Genomic DNA, 15053 nt, shown 5'->3' with positions numbered 1-15053 from the left:
AGCATTATGCGCTACTGCTAATACTGTTTTCTCTTACTTATTAAAAATGATAGTAGCTAATACTAATACTCTTTTCCGTTGGGTAACAACAAAGTGAGGAATTAATGCTAAGTTGGCTGCTTTTAGCGGCTTATTCTAATTAGGGGTGAATAATTATTAGCAGCAAATGCTAATACCGTTTTCTCTTTCCTTATAACAATATGAGCAGTTAATGCTAATTTGATGTAAATTAGCATTATATTAGTGAGGAGTTAATGCTAAGTAGGCTGCCATTAGCAGCTAAAGGTAATTTGAGGTGAATAATCAGAATCAGAATCAGAATCAGAATACTTTATTGATCCCTGGGGGAAATTATTTTTTGTTACAGTGCTCCATTTTAAACCAACATTAAGACAAGACAGACAATACGCTAACTAAGAATAGTACAATATATACATATATATACATACATACATACATAAGTCACTTATAAATAAATATTTGGAAAAGAAACATGTGTAGTTGTAGCAGCAAACAGTGTGTTAAGTGGATGCGTTGTACAGGGAGATGGCCACAGGCAGGAATGATTTCCTGTGTCGTTCAGTGGTGCTTTTCGGTAATCTCAGTCTCTCACTGAACGAGCTCCTGTGACTGACCAACATGTCATGGAGTGGGTGGGAGGTGTTATCCAACATTGTCTTTATCTTGGACAGCATCCGCCTCTCCGACACCACCTTGAGGGAGTCCAGCTCCATCCCCACAACATTGCTGGCCTTACGGATCAGTTTATTAAGTCTGTTGGCATCTGCGACCCTCAGCCTGCTCCCCCAGCATGCAACAGCATAGAGGATCGCACTGGCCACCACAGACTCATAGAAAATCCTCAGCATTTTCTGGCAGATGTTGAAGGACCTCAGTCGCCTCAAAAAATAGAGACGACTCTGGCCCTTCCTGTAAAGTGCTGTGGTGTTTTTAGCCCAGTCCAGTTTATTGTCAATGTGTACTCCAAGGTATTTATAGTCCTCCACAATGTCAACACTGACCCCCTGGATTAAAACAGGGGTCAAGTGTTTCCTGGTCTTCCTGAAGTCCACGATCAGTTCCTTGGTCTTTGCCACGTTGAGCTGCAGATGATTCTGCTCACACCACGTGACAAAGGAGTCGACCACAGCCCGGTACTCTGTCTCATCATCCCTGCTGATGCATCCAACCACCGCAGAGTCATCAGAAAACTTCTGAAGATGGCAGGTCTCTGTGCAGTGGCTGAAGTCTGTGGTGTAGAGGGTGAAGAGGAAGGGGGAGAGGACAGTCCCCTGTGGTGCCCCTGTGTTGCTAATCACCTTGTCAGACACACACTGTGGGAGACGTACATATTGTGGTCTTCCTGTCAGGTAATCAACAATCCAGGACACCAGAGAAGCATCCACCTGCATCGCTGCTAACTTATCACCCAGGAGGGTCGGCCTGATGGTGTTGAAAGCACTGGAAAAGTCAAAAAACATGACCCTCACAGTGCTCGCCGGCTGGTCCAGATGGGTGTAGACACGATTGAGCAGGTAGATGATGGCGTCCTCTGTTCCGAGACGAGGCTGATAAGCGAACTGAAGGGGATCCAGATGTGGTCTTACTATGGGTCGCAGCTGGTCCAGGATGAGCCTTTCCAGGGTCTTCATGATGTGGGAGGTCAGTGCCACGGGCCTGTAATCCTGGGGGCCACTGGGACGAGGCGTCTTTGGTACAGGGACGAGGCATGATGTCTTCCACATCACCGGGACCCTCTGCAGACTCAGACTCAGCATAAACAGTTTATGAAAGACTCCACACAGCTGGGGGGCACAGGCCTTGAGGACAAGGGGACTCACTCCGTCTGGTCCAGCAGACTTGCCTGAGTGAAGTCTCCTCATTTGCATCTCAACCTGGTATTGAGTGAAGGTGATGGGTGGGGGAGGGGTGTCAGGAATCTCACAGGAGGCAACATGTGAAGAGAGAGGCTGGCACAGTGGTGTGGCTCTGGATTCCAGGCTGACTGCAGGTGAGGTTGTGGGGGTGGGACCAGACACTGTGGTGTCGAATCTATTGAAAAACAGATTCAACTCGTCGGCTCTATTCTCACCTCCCTCAGCTGCCCTGCTGTTGGTTGGCCTGAATCCAGTGATGGTCTTCATGCCCCTCCACACCTCTCTCATGCTGTTCTGCTGGAGTTTCCACTCCAGCTTCCTCCTGTAATTGTCCTTAGCCTCTCTGATCTTGTCCTTTAGTAACACCTGGACCTTCCTCACCTCCTCTTTGTTGCCCCCTCTGAAAGCCCTCTTCTTGTTGTTGAGGAGGGCTTTGATGTCCTTAGTCACCCACGGCTTGTTATTTGGGTAACAATGAACAGTCTGAGCTGGAACAATGGAGTCGGTGCAGAAAGTTATGTAGTCTGTGATACACTCAGTAAGCCCATTGATGTCCTCGGCGTGAGGCTCACAGAGTGTTTCCCAGTCGGTCACCTCGAAACAGCCCTGTAGTTCCGCTATTGCCTCCTCTGACCACCTCCTAACAGTCCTGGTGGTCACAGGTTCCCTCCTCACAATTGGCACATAGCGGGGGGTGAGGTGAATCAGGTTATGATCTGACCTACCAAGTGGGGGGAGGGAGGAGGAGCTGTATGCATCCTTGACGTTAGCATACAGTAAGTCTAAAGTTTTCTCTCCCCTGGTGGGACAGTCCACATATTGTTTGAATGTTGGTAGTGTATTGTCCAGTGATACATGGTTGAAGTCACCCGAGATCACAATAAAGGCACTCGGGTGCTGAGTCTGTAGCCGAGCTATGGCAGAGTGGATAGTGTCACATGCAGCTGTGGGGTTAGCAGAGGGGGGAACATAAACAGCCACCAAGATGACGTGAGAGAATTCCCTGGGTAAATAATACGGCCTGAGTCCAACAGCACACAGTTCAGTGTCCGGGCAACAATAAGCACTAGTAGCTAATGCCAATACCCTTTTCTCTTGTGTTATAATGATGTGAAACGTTAATATTGTTCTCAAACAACAGAATGAGAATGAAATATTGATTCTAACAGGGCCCATAAACAGCATTAGCTTAGCAGCATTAGCTTATCAGAGTCTCCATCATGGTCACACAAATCCTTAGCGGAGCAAAGTGGCCTACTTAGCAATAGCTGCTGTAGAAAGCAAAGGGAAAACAGTATTAGCATTAGCTGCTAAATGTGCACTTGAGAACAAATCTATTGTGAATTCAGCCGTGAATGTAGTGTTTCCAGTAAGCTTCCATTTCCAAATGTTAGCTGCTCCTGTCTGCCTCTTTGTCACACACACAGACTGAAATGATTCACAGCCTTGTTTCATCCTTCTGTCAGTGTCACTGACTGTCACTGTGACTGTGGACATACAGCATGGGAAACACACACATGGCTGATACTTGTATCTAAAGTTACAAAATGTTGTCTCTGTCCAAATATTACCTAACTGTAAGTCTACTTTTAATGAAACTCTCAACATGACTTATCAGTTATCATTAATGTTCCTGCAAACAGACTCCTTGAAGACCCCCTACATAAATATCCATGTACTATCCAGCTAGACTAGTGTGTCTGTCCCTGAAAATATTCCTGCATGTGTGATTGTTCATGTCTCATCTGCCGGAAACAAACAGGAAGTGAGTGAAAGACACAGGAAATGATTCCAGCTCTTCCTCCTATATCAGACATTCTCTCCATACCTGAGAGTGTCCAGTCTCCAGCCTGGATCCTTCAGTCCAGCCGACAGAAGCTTCATTCCTGAGGGACCTGGATGATTGTAGCTCAGGTCCAGCTCTCTCAGATGGGAGGGGTTGGAGGTCAGAGCTGAGGCCAGAGAAGTACAGCCTTCCTCTGTGATCAGACAGCCTGACAGACTGCAGACACACAAAACAACAATCCATCTGTTATCCATCTCTATAGCAGCATAACTAAGTGATGGTTCAGGGTCACCTGATCCAGCTCTAACTATAAGTTTTATCAAAAAGGAAAGTTTGAAGCTGATCGTCAAAGTAGAGAGGGTGTCTGTCTCCTGAACTCAAACTGGGAGCTGCTTCCACACCCAGTCCAACATAGCCAGGCTTTCTTTGCTGCTTTGACAAAACCTCAAATCCCAGTCAGAGATGGTGAGCATCATCACAGTGATGATCATTTCTCTGTTAACCCAGGCTTTCTGCTTCAGGATCTGTGCACGCTCACAGAACAAGGAGACCTTTAAACATCATTTCACTAAATGGATGGACTGAGCTCAGCCTACAGATGAACTGGATAAATAAAGATTTGACCTCAGTGTGCTCAGTGTTCCTGTCTATTCCTAACATATTCCTAACATGATAGCTGCACTTTAGAGCTCTAAAACTGGAACTGACACATATTTAAACTCCACATGTTACTCAGTACATCCAGTTCTGACACTCGCCCACAGTCCAACAAAGGAAACATGGAGATCACATCAGTTTGTCACCAAAGTCTAATTATTCCAGAGGGCAGTGTTGATACAACTAAAGTTATTTTTAAGCAAAGTTGAGTTTTTTATTGTCGCAGTACTTCATGTCTGAAGTATCACTTAAATGCATTACACGCTGTTGATGGCAGCAAACAAACCACCCAAACAAACAGAGGTGGGAGGCTTGGGCAGACTACGTAGGATCAGCTTGTGGGAGGAGTCAGGATAAAACCAAAGAAAGACAAGCTAACAAACACCACAGTGAAGTGAGTAGCTACAAACTGCAGGCCGATTAGTGTTGTTGAAGAAGTCGGTCTGAGGAACGTTCTTAGGATCAACAAATGACGGCATGTATGAGCCTCCCTCAAGACGCACCATCACAAGAAGAACACATGAGCTGTAGAAAAAGGAGAGACTACGAAAGCCACGGCGTTACAACGTGCACCAGCTGTTGGTCTCTCTGGAGACTACTGGGCGTGGCTGGGTAACCATGGTTACTTGGGAGTTACAGTACATGATATTAATGAAGAGTGGGAGCTGCGTTCTATAGCAAACAATTTGTTATGAGGTAATCAGCTGATCTTAGTTTAACCGGAAGCCCTTCACAATAATTGCAATGCCTTTATTTTGTACAACTACCATCAGTTCGTCTGTACTGATGGTAACTTAAAGTCACACTAATGTCGTTTAGTTTCTATAGTTTATGTAGTGGAAGTATACTACAGTACCCTGATCACTGATAGGACAGATTTATGTAGATATACACCTTTGTGTTTAACATTACTGCATTATAGTACTGTGATCTTTGTCCTTATATATGGCTATATTAGCTATACTGATGTACGTACATATAACTGGATATGTAACTTATCTATTCATCTTATTTGTCATGTATTTGTATTGTGTACTTCCTTTTTGTAAGAAACCACACACATGATCACAGCCGCAAGAATCAATCAGTGAAAGAATAAAGTGTCTCAAACCAAACCTTAAGCTCTTTATTCCACATGCTGGGATCATTTGGCCTTCAGTGGTGTTCTGGCTGACACACCGGAGTGACCAGAGTGCTAAAGAGTGAATCGGACACACCAGTGTCATCTCTGATATCTCCACTACATTTAATCGTCCTTCAGCTTGTGGCTGCCGTTAGCTGGTCTGCTAGTTAGCTGATTTGCTATTTAGCCGGTGTGCTAGTTAGCTGGTGTGCTAGTTAGCCGGTTCGCTAGTCAGCTGGTGTGCTGACCAGCGAACCAGTAGGTTACAAGATGAGCTTGTCTGTCTGATGAGCCAGCTCTCTCTGTCTTGGTCATTTTGTCCTTGGGCAAAACCTAACCTACCACTACAACTGTAGCTTACCTCCACCAGTGTGTGAATGTGAGAGTGAATGAATACAGGGAGTGCAGAATTATTAGGCAAATGAGTATTTTGTCCACATCATCCTCTTCATGCATGTTGTCTTACTCCAAGCTGTATAGGCTCGAAAGCCTACTACCAATTAAGCATATTAGGTGATGTGCATCTCTGTAATGAGAAGGGGTGTGGTCTAATGACATCAACACCCTATATCAGGTGTGCATAATTATTAGGTAACGTCCTTTCCTTTGGCAAAATGGGTCAAAAGAAGGACTTGACAGGCTCAGAAAAGTCAAAAACAGTGAGATATCTTGCAGAGGGATGCAGCAGACTCAAAATTGCAAAGCTTCTGAAGCGTGATCATCGAACAATCAAGCGTTTCATTCAAAATAGTCAACAGGGTCTCAAGAAGCGTGTGGAAAAACCAAGGCGCAAAATAACTGCCCATGAACTGAGAAAAGTCAAGCGTGCAGCTGCCAAGATGCCACTTGCCACCAGTTTGGCCATATTTCAGAGCTGCAACATCACTGGAGTGCCCAAGAGCACAAGGTGTGCAATACTCAGAGACATGGCCAAGGTAAGAAAGGCTGAAAGACGACCACCACTGAACAAGACACACAAGCTGAAACGTCAAGACTGGGCCAAGAAATATCTCAAGACTGGTTTTTCTAAGGTTTTATGGACTGATGAAATGAGAGTGAGTCTTGATGGGCCAGATGGATGGGCCCGTGGCTGTATTGGTAAAGGGCAGAGAGCTCCAGTCCCACTCAGACGCCAGCAAGGTGGAGGTGGAGTACTGGTTTGGGCTGGTATCATCAAAGATGAGCTTGTGGGGCCTTTTCGGGTTGAGGATGGAGTCAAGCTCAACTCCCAGTCCTACTGCCAGTTTCTGGAAGACACCTTCTTCAAGCAGTGGTACAGGAAGAAGTCTGCATCCTTCAAGAAAAACATGATTTTCATGCAGGACAATGCTCCATCACATGCGTCCAAGTACTCCACAGCGTGGCTGGCAAGAAAGGGTATAAAAGAAGAAAAACTAATGACATGGCCTCCTTGTTCACCTGATCTGAACCCCATTGAGAACCTGTGGTCCATCATCAAATGTGAGATTTACAAGGAGGGAAAACAGTACACCTCTCTGAACAGTGTCTGGGAGGCTGTGGTTGCTGCTGCACGCAATGTTGATGGTGAACAGATCAAAACACTGACAGAATCCATGGATGGCAGGCTTTTGAGTGTCCTTGCAAAGAAAGGTGGCTATATTGGTCGCTGATTTGTTTTTGTTTTGTTTTTGAATGTCAGAAATGTATATTTGTGAATGTGGAGATGTTATATTGGTGTCACTGGTAAAAATAAATAAATGAAATGGGTATATATTTGTTTTTTGTTAAGTTGCCTAATAATTCTGCACAGTAATAGTCATCCGGACACACACAGATATCCCCCTAAAATAGCTAAAACTAAAAACAAACTAAAAACTACTTCCAAAAACATTCAGCTTTGATATTAATGAGTTTTTTGGGTTCATTGAGAACATGGTTGTTGTTCAATAATAAAATTATTCCTCAAAAATACAACTTGCCTAATAATTCTGCACTCCCTGTAGTGGGATTGTAAAGGGTCTTTGAGGGTCTCGAAAAGCGCTATATAAATGCAATCCATTATTATTATTAAGAGCATCTTTAGGCCTGACTGTGCTCATCCTTCCTCCAACCTCTCCTTACCAAAGATAACAACTACATCAGTATTAGCTCAATAACAATTTCTGCAATTCAATTGTGGACATTCATTTTTAAACCTTGTGTAAAACGATAAAACCTCAAAGTCTGAGCATTATTCTTTGTGCAAACAGCTCTTGCAGGTTCCCCCGGACTTAGGTTATTTTTATTATTTAATTACTTTCCTTTAAGCAGCTGTTCAGGCTACTAAACTCATCCCAGAAATAACAAGTGACACCATTAATAGTAGAGGTGGGAATCACCATACAACTCGCGATACGATATTATCACAATACTTAACGCACGATACGATATTATTGCGATTTTTTTAAATATTTTGCGATATTTAAATTCTGCACATAAAGGTAAACTTTATCAATATTCATTTTATCTAATATCAAAGTCTCACACTCAGTCTTTCTCTCATTTCAGTCAGTTTTATTGTTGACAAACTGAACGGTTTGTATTACAGTCTAGTCCAACTTAACTGAATGCAACCATCTGGTACAATTATAGCTATTCTGAACTATGCAATTTATGAAAACTATGCAGCCCCTTCAGCAACTGAAGAATTTGAAAGTAAATTAAAAAAATATATAATTTTACATTAAATAAAAAAGTTTCAAACTTAATTAAAATTAAACATGTCTTAAATTAAAATAAGTAAACTGTCATGTTTATTGCTGCCAAAAAAAAAGTTAAACACATTTGGACAGTGAAGGAATGTCAGGATTGTTGCTCAGAAAAAGGATCAACATGCTCTGAAGTCAACATGCTCTGACTCCAGAGCATGTTGACTTCAGAGAAAAAATTGTTTGTAACAAAATATCGATTTCTGCTGTCCCTGTATCGATACATTATTAGCAAACAAAATATCACGATACTACACAGTATCGATTTTTTCCCCCACCCCTAATTAATAGTGGAGCTAACTTTAACAGGTGAAACTGATTTGACCTATAAGGCTACTGCAGTTACTTCTTATCAGGTTTAGTAGGGAAGACATCTGGATGAGGTAGTTAGTAGTATGTAGTTAGTACCGGGCGACTCCCCTCCCCCACATCGGCACCAGAACCCTGTATTATCTACAGGGTAAGACTGCCTGTTTTATCAAACTATGGCCATTACTACTGTGATCATTTGCAGCCCAGTGTGCCGCTCTCTCTGCTGGGATGAACCACTGGAGCTCACCCAGTCATCCCTTTCTTTCTCTCAAGAAGAAGTGAAATAAATATATTTATTATGTTACGAGTCTAATATTCTTTAAATCAAACTGTAATGAATAAATCAAGCAAGAAGATTTGGTGGCTCCAAGTGTTGTAGAAGAAAAGATAAACATCTCATTTTGAGAAATCAGCCTTTAAAATTAAGTACTGTGAATAAAAAACAAACAGCGAGCCAATCAGCAGTCGCCAATATCCTCCTAATTTCATTCACAAAGAAATCAAATATATATATATTATGGGCCCAAAGGAGCCTAAATCTTTAAATTAGGCAGTGCATGAAGTATTTTTTTAAATAAACAGAGACATGACTATAACAACTTTTAGTAATTCAGAGTCCAATTATCCACTCAAATGTAAATAAAAGTTCACTTGACAGCTGTAAAAGTTACCTGTTTATACAATAATATAAATCACATTTCAAATGATCATCTGTGGAAAAGTTTGAATCCTGACCTGAGAGTTTCCACTGCACACTGTGAACTCTTTAGTCCAGCGGACAGAAGCTTCACTCCTGAATCCTGCAGGTCAGAGTTACTCAGGTCCAGCTCTCTCAGACTGGAGGACTGGGAGCTGAGGACTGAGCACAGAGCTTCACAGCTTCTCTCTGACAGGTTACAGCCACTCAGTCTGAAAAATAAAAGACAATCTATAAAACAAGTACTCATGTAGAGTTTGTTAATACATTTCACAACATTAAATGTTGACTTTCTATTTTTAAAGGAAACATAAACATACTAAGATACAACATCATATGGATGAACTTTAATTAATAATTCTAAAAACTAAATGTTTTCTGATCTGACCTCAGAGTATTCAGTTTACAGTTTAAACGTTGTAGTCCAGCAGACAGAAGCTTCACTCCTGAATCCTGCAGCTTTCTGATACTCAGGTCCAGCTCTGTCAGACTAGAGGACTGCGAGCTGAGAACTGAGGACAGAGCTTCACAGTTTTCCTCTGAGAGTTCACAGATGTTAAGTCTGAAGATAAAAACATGAATAAAGATTGTTGTTAAAGTGTAATCAGGGTGCAATAGCTTATTGTCTTGTGCTGAGCAGGTTAGTAAAACTTCTGTTTAACTTGGAAATGAATAAAAATGCTATGAAACAAGGATAACTGGATAAAGACATAAACAAAAACAAACATCAAACACATAAACAAACAGAACTAAACATAATACAAATTGATCTGACCTCAGAACATTCAGTTTGGCATGTGGACTCTCCACTGCAGCAGACAGAAGCTTTACTGCTGAAGCCTTCAGGCTGTTGGTACTCAGGTCCAGCTCTCTCAGACTACAGGACTGGGAGCTTACCACTGACAACAAATTTTCACAGCCTTTCTCTGAGACGTTACAGCTGCTCAGTCTGTGAGAGAAAGGAAAAAAACAAAAACAAAAAAAAAACAAAACAATATATGTGATCAAATTAAATTTGTTTATATGTTGAACCCTTTTTTTTTTAAATTTATTTAAACCTATGAGACTATGAGTGCTACCAGTCCAGTGCACATGATTGGTACCTTGATGGTACCTTGCTCAGGGGTACCACAAGGTAACTATTCGGTGGATTCGACCCCTGACCTTATGATCATGGGGCGACCACTCTGCCTACTGAGCTAATAATTCTGTGTACACTATCATACAATATTAACTAAAACAATTATTTTAGAAAATTTTAGTAATTCAATAATCATGCTCATTACCTGTGTATTGTGAATAACACTTGATTTTAAACACTAGCTGTATAAAACTCTTCCTGTTAAAGGTGTGTATAAAGGAGATGAGCTGAAATGCAGACTTCATGGAGAATGTTTGCTGTCAGCATATATCAAAGACAAAGCAGAGATCCATCCAGTCTCTTCCACTAAGCCCACAGAGGGACAGACAACCACTCTCACTCACACCTGCATGAAGTTTAGATCACCAGGTAACCTAACTGCATGTCTGTGGACAGTGGGAAGAAACTGTAGAGGACCCAGAGTGAACCCACTGTAATTCTGTGATAACACTGGTTATGGAAGCCTTACAGTTACATATGGTTACTGACAAGAAACACGACCTTAGAGGCAATTTCAGTAATGAAGACCGAGTTTCTCCCTCCATACAGGATGAAAACATGACAGCACAGCAGAGATTTATATTTAAAAAGGGAGAGTGTGCACTGAAAGTGAGATACAAACTTGAACTTAAATTATGAACATCAGAAAAAGATGTAGGTGAAGTCTGGCAGGTGAAGTTTGTGCTTTAGAATAAAACAACCAAACTCCTGGAGTTGGAGACAAATGAACAAGCTGAGGATAATAAACCTGTCAGAGGGGCTGAAGCATCAGAGCTCATGTTCTTATAGGCTGGGTCTGGATTGTCCTTTGATAAGAGTTACAGAACAAAGTGTGTTTTAGAAATGCTGGAGTGAAACATTAAAACTACCATATATTTACTGAGTGACTGATGATCATTTAATTTACTATTTTAAAAAAATGTTACAGTGCTCTTTGAACTCAGCATTTCTGATTTATTTCCCATGATTTTAACAATGAAGCGATGACAACATGTTTACTCACAGAGCTTTGTTGGAGGCTTTGACCACTGGCAGCATTCTCAGAAGAGCCTCCTCTGAAGCAGAGTATTTCTTGAAGTCAAACTCATCCAGATCTTCTTCTGATGACAGTAAGATGAAGGTCAGAGCTGAGCACTGAGCAGGAGACAGTTTACCTGTGGAGAGACTTCCTGAAGTCCTGTATTGTTGGATCTCCTCCACTAGAGAACGATCATTCAGTTCATTCAGACAGTGGATCAGATTGATGCTTTTCTCTGCAGACAGATTCTCACTGAGCTCCATCTTGATGTACTGGACTGTTTCCTGATTGGTCAGTGAGCTACTTCCTGTCTGTGTCATCAGGGCTCGTAGGAGAGTCTGATTGGTCTGCAGGGAAAGACCCAGGAGGAAGCGGAGGAACAAGTCCAGGTGTCCATTTGGACTCTGTAAGGCCTTGTTCACAGCACTCTGGTAGAAGTGTTTCTTTGCAGATTCTCCTGTTTCAGACTTCTTGGATGTTGTTTGTTGTTGTTCCAGCAGATTGAGTCCAGAGTTGCTGAAGGTCAGATGGACATGAAGAGCAGCCAGAAACTCCTGAACACTCAGATGGATGAAGCAGAACACCTTGTCCTGGTACAGTCCTCTCTCCTCTTTAAAGATCTGTGTGAACACTCCTGAGTACACTGAGGCTGCTCTGATATCGATGCCACACTCTGTCAGGTCTGATTCATAGAAGATCAGGTTTCCTTTCTGCAGCTGATCAAAAGCCAGTTTTCCCAGTGACTCAATCATCTTCCTGCTCTCTGGACTCCAGTGTGGATCTGTCTCAGCTCCTCCATCATACTTGACCTTCTTCACTTTGGCCTGAACCACCAGGAAGTGGATGTACATCTCAGTCAGGGTCTTGGGCAGCTGTCCTCCCTCTCTGGTTTCCAGCACATCCTCCAGAACTGTAGCAGTGATCCAGCAGAAGACTGGGATGTGACACATGATGTGGAGGCTTCGTGATGTCTTGATGTGGGAGATGATGCTGCTGGCCTGCTCCTCATCTCTGAATCTCTTCCTGAAGTACTCCTCCTTCTGTGGGTCAGTGAACCCTCTGACCTCTGTCACCATGCCAACACAGTCAGGAGGGATCTGATTGGCTGCTGCAGGTCGTGTGGTTATCCAGAGGCGAGCAGAGGGAAGCAGTTTCCCCCTGATGAGGTTTATCAGCAGCACATCCACTGAGGTGGACTTTCTAGGGTCAGTTAGGATTGTAGTTTTGTGGAAGTCCAGAGGAAGTCGACACTCATCCAGACCATCAAAGATGAACACAACCTGGAAGTCTTCAAAGCTGCAGATTCCTGCTTCTTTGGTTTCAGTAAAGAAGTGATGAACAAGTCCCACCAAGCTGAACTTTTCCTCTTTCAGCACATTCAGCTCTCTGAAAGTGAATGGAAATATGAACTGGATGTCCTGGTTGGCTTTGTCTTCAGCCCAGTCCAGGCTGTATTTCTGTGTTAAGACTGTTTTCCCAATGCCAGCCACTCCCTTTGTCAGCACTGTTCTGATTGGTTCGTCTCTTCCAGGTGAGGCTTTAAAGATGTCTTCTTGTCTGATGGTTGTTTCTGGTCTGTCTGGTTTCCTGGATGCTGTTTCAATCTGTCTGACCTCATGTTCATCATTGACCTCTGCAGTCCCTCCCTCTGTGATGTAGAGCTCTGTGTAGATCTGATTCAGGAGGGTTGGGTTTCCTGCTTTAGCGATGCCCTCAAACACACACTGGAACTTCTCCTTCAGCTTAGACTTAAGGTTACGATGACAAACAGCAGCTGGAAGTTCTGAATAATAATAATAAAAATACAACTTTAACAATCATATTTTACAAAATGCTGATGACAATTTCTGACCCACTGAGAAATGACTGAACACACTGGTGTCACAAGTGTCTCATTTATCCAGCAGCTTAAATCTTTAGATAAATCCTCTTACGTCTCTGCAGACGGTCAGCCAGCTCCTCCTGCTTCATTCTCCTCAGGAAGTCCACTGTGATCTTCACAAATGCCTCTCTGCTGTTTCTCCTCTGCTCATCATCCTCCCTCTGAAACTCCAAGCACTGGGGCTTATTTGGATTCAGAGCCTTCTGGATCTTCTTCAGCTCGTTCTTCACAAAAGTGATGATGTTGTCCTCCAGCAGCTGGAACAGAATATTTATGAATGACCCACCACTCTGAACTTTAGTCCACACAACATCCACTTCTTTACGATCAAGGGGCATATCATCCACGACCTCTTCACCAATTATAGGTTTGACTTTATCTGATTAACTGAGACTTTGTCCACAACTCCATGATCCCAAAGCGTTGATTCTGTTCATATGAATGCAGCGATTTCAGTGGGAGAAACATTTCACTGGTGTTCAGAGCTGAACTACCAACAGGTTGATGATCAAAGCCAGAAACTTGGAGATGTTTCAGGTGACTGAGTTGATCGTACAGACAACTGGTCTTAAAGGTTCACTCTGTTTACACATACAGATCAGTATTTAAGGTTTGACTCTCATCATCCACTGGAGCACAAACTGGGCGTCATCAGGACGCTACAACACAGAACAAACACCATCCCCACAGACACAGCAGCCAGCGAAGCAGAAGAACTTCACATCAAGAAGGTCCTGAGTAAATGTGAACGCTGGTTTGAGGGCGGAGTCAAGGAGGCCATTTATGTGAAAAGGAAAGACCATCTCTGAATGGAGGAGGGGCCTAAGGGTACATTTGTCACCATCTTACATGCTGTGATTGCAGCCATTCCCCAGCTCTCTGTGAACTGGACTCATGACCATTGATCAACAACCATTGATCAATGGTCCTGACAATATGCGTACCAATGATCAATGAACTGACCTCCCAGCCCATTGTTCCTTCAGTGGGCTGGTTTCAGTCATACAAATGTCCTGTTTATGAGATTGAAACCTGCAGTCAGCTGAGACTGAAGAAGTCACCTGATGATGATGAAACGTTTCTCCCACTGAAAACATCCAGATGAACAGAATCAAGCTTTTTGGGATTTACGTACCTGGATGATTGAGCATCAAGACACAACTCTGTGACTTTTCTCAGATGAATAAATCCTCTCCTCCAGCTTTGTTTACATCTACCAGCCCTGTGGCGCTGCCCAGGGAAATAATCTATGTGAGAGGTGGAAAGTCATACAGGTGTCTGCTCCTGCCTTCAGTTATTTTATCTACTGTGTGTCAACTGGCTGAACCTCCTCCAACTGTCTACTGTCTCCCTAAACTCAACAATGACTTCGGGTGGCCTTTTGTTGTGGGCAGTCTGAGGTACACCTGTGCACTACTCATGATGTCAGATCAGCATCCTGATGTGGCACACCTGTGAGGTGGGATGGATTATCTCAATATAGCAGATGTGCCCACTACCACACATTTGGACTGATTTGTGACCACTGTTTGGGAGGGATGGTTATATTGTGTATCTGGAATGAATTTTAGGTCTCTACGTCCATCCCATGGGGAATGGGAGCAAAAACAAAGGTGTTGCGTTTATATTTTTGTTCAGTGTATATACATATATACACAGACCTCACACAGAGACAGCAGCTACACTGTGTGTGGATGTGATCCACAGTCACAGCTGTGGGTTTCAGTCAGTGTGTCTCTAACTTCATGGTCACATTTCAAAGCTTATTGGAGCCAGAAGATGTTCAAGTAAAAGATTTATTGCTGTACTCGTCTACCAGGATAACAGGAGGTTCATAAAGCTGTGTAATACT

General features: G+C 42.9%; 2 protein-coding genes across 2 annotated transcripts in view; both read right to left on the bottom strand.

Moving 5' to 3' along the window:
- Positions 1-1763: 1763 nt before the first annotated feature.
- LOC112434174 (uncharacterized) overlaps positions 1764-15053 on the bottom strand; it is a 100104-nt gene continuing 86814 nt past the window's right edge. Inside the window, exon 6 of the mRNA XM_076881281.1 lies at positions 1764-2005. Coding sequence (XP_076737396.1) covers positions 1942-2005 — 64 coding nt within the window. The 3' untranslated portion in view covers positions 1764-1941. The remainder of the gene's footprint in view (positions 2006-15053) is intronic.
- On the bottom strand, positions 3638-13539 carry LOC143416065 (protein NLRC3-like). Its single transcript, XM_076881436.1, has 6 exons — positions 13254-13539; positions 11305-13102; positions 9936-10109; positions 9549-9722; positions 9199-9372; positions 3638-3879 (listed from the first exon to the last, which is right to left on the bottom strand). Exons 1-6 carry the CDS (start codon positions 13537-13539, stop codon positions 3687-3689), a joined length of 2799 nt encoding a protein of 932 aa, XP_076737551.1. The 3' UTR covers positions 3638-3686.

Source organism: Maylandia zebra, unplaced genomic scaffold (assembly GCF_041146795.1).
Source record: "Maylandia zebra isolate NMK-2024a unplaced genomic scaffold, Mzebra_GT3a scaffold11, whole genome shotgun sequence".
Lineage (NCBI taxonomy): Eukaryota > Metazoa > Chordata > Actinopteri > Cichliformes > Cichlidae > Maylandia > Maylandia zebra.
This window is presented reverse-complemented; position numbering and strand designations above follow the sequence as displayed.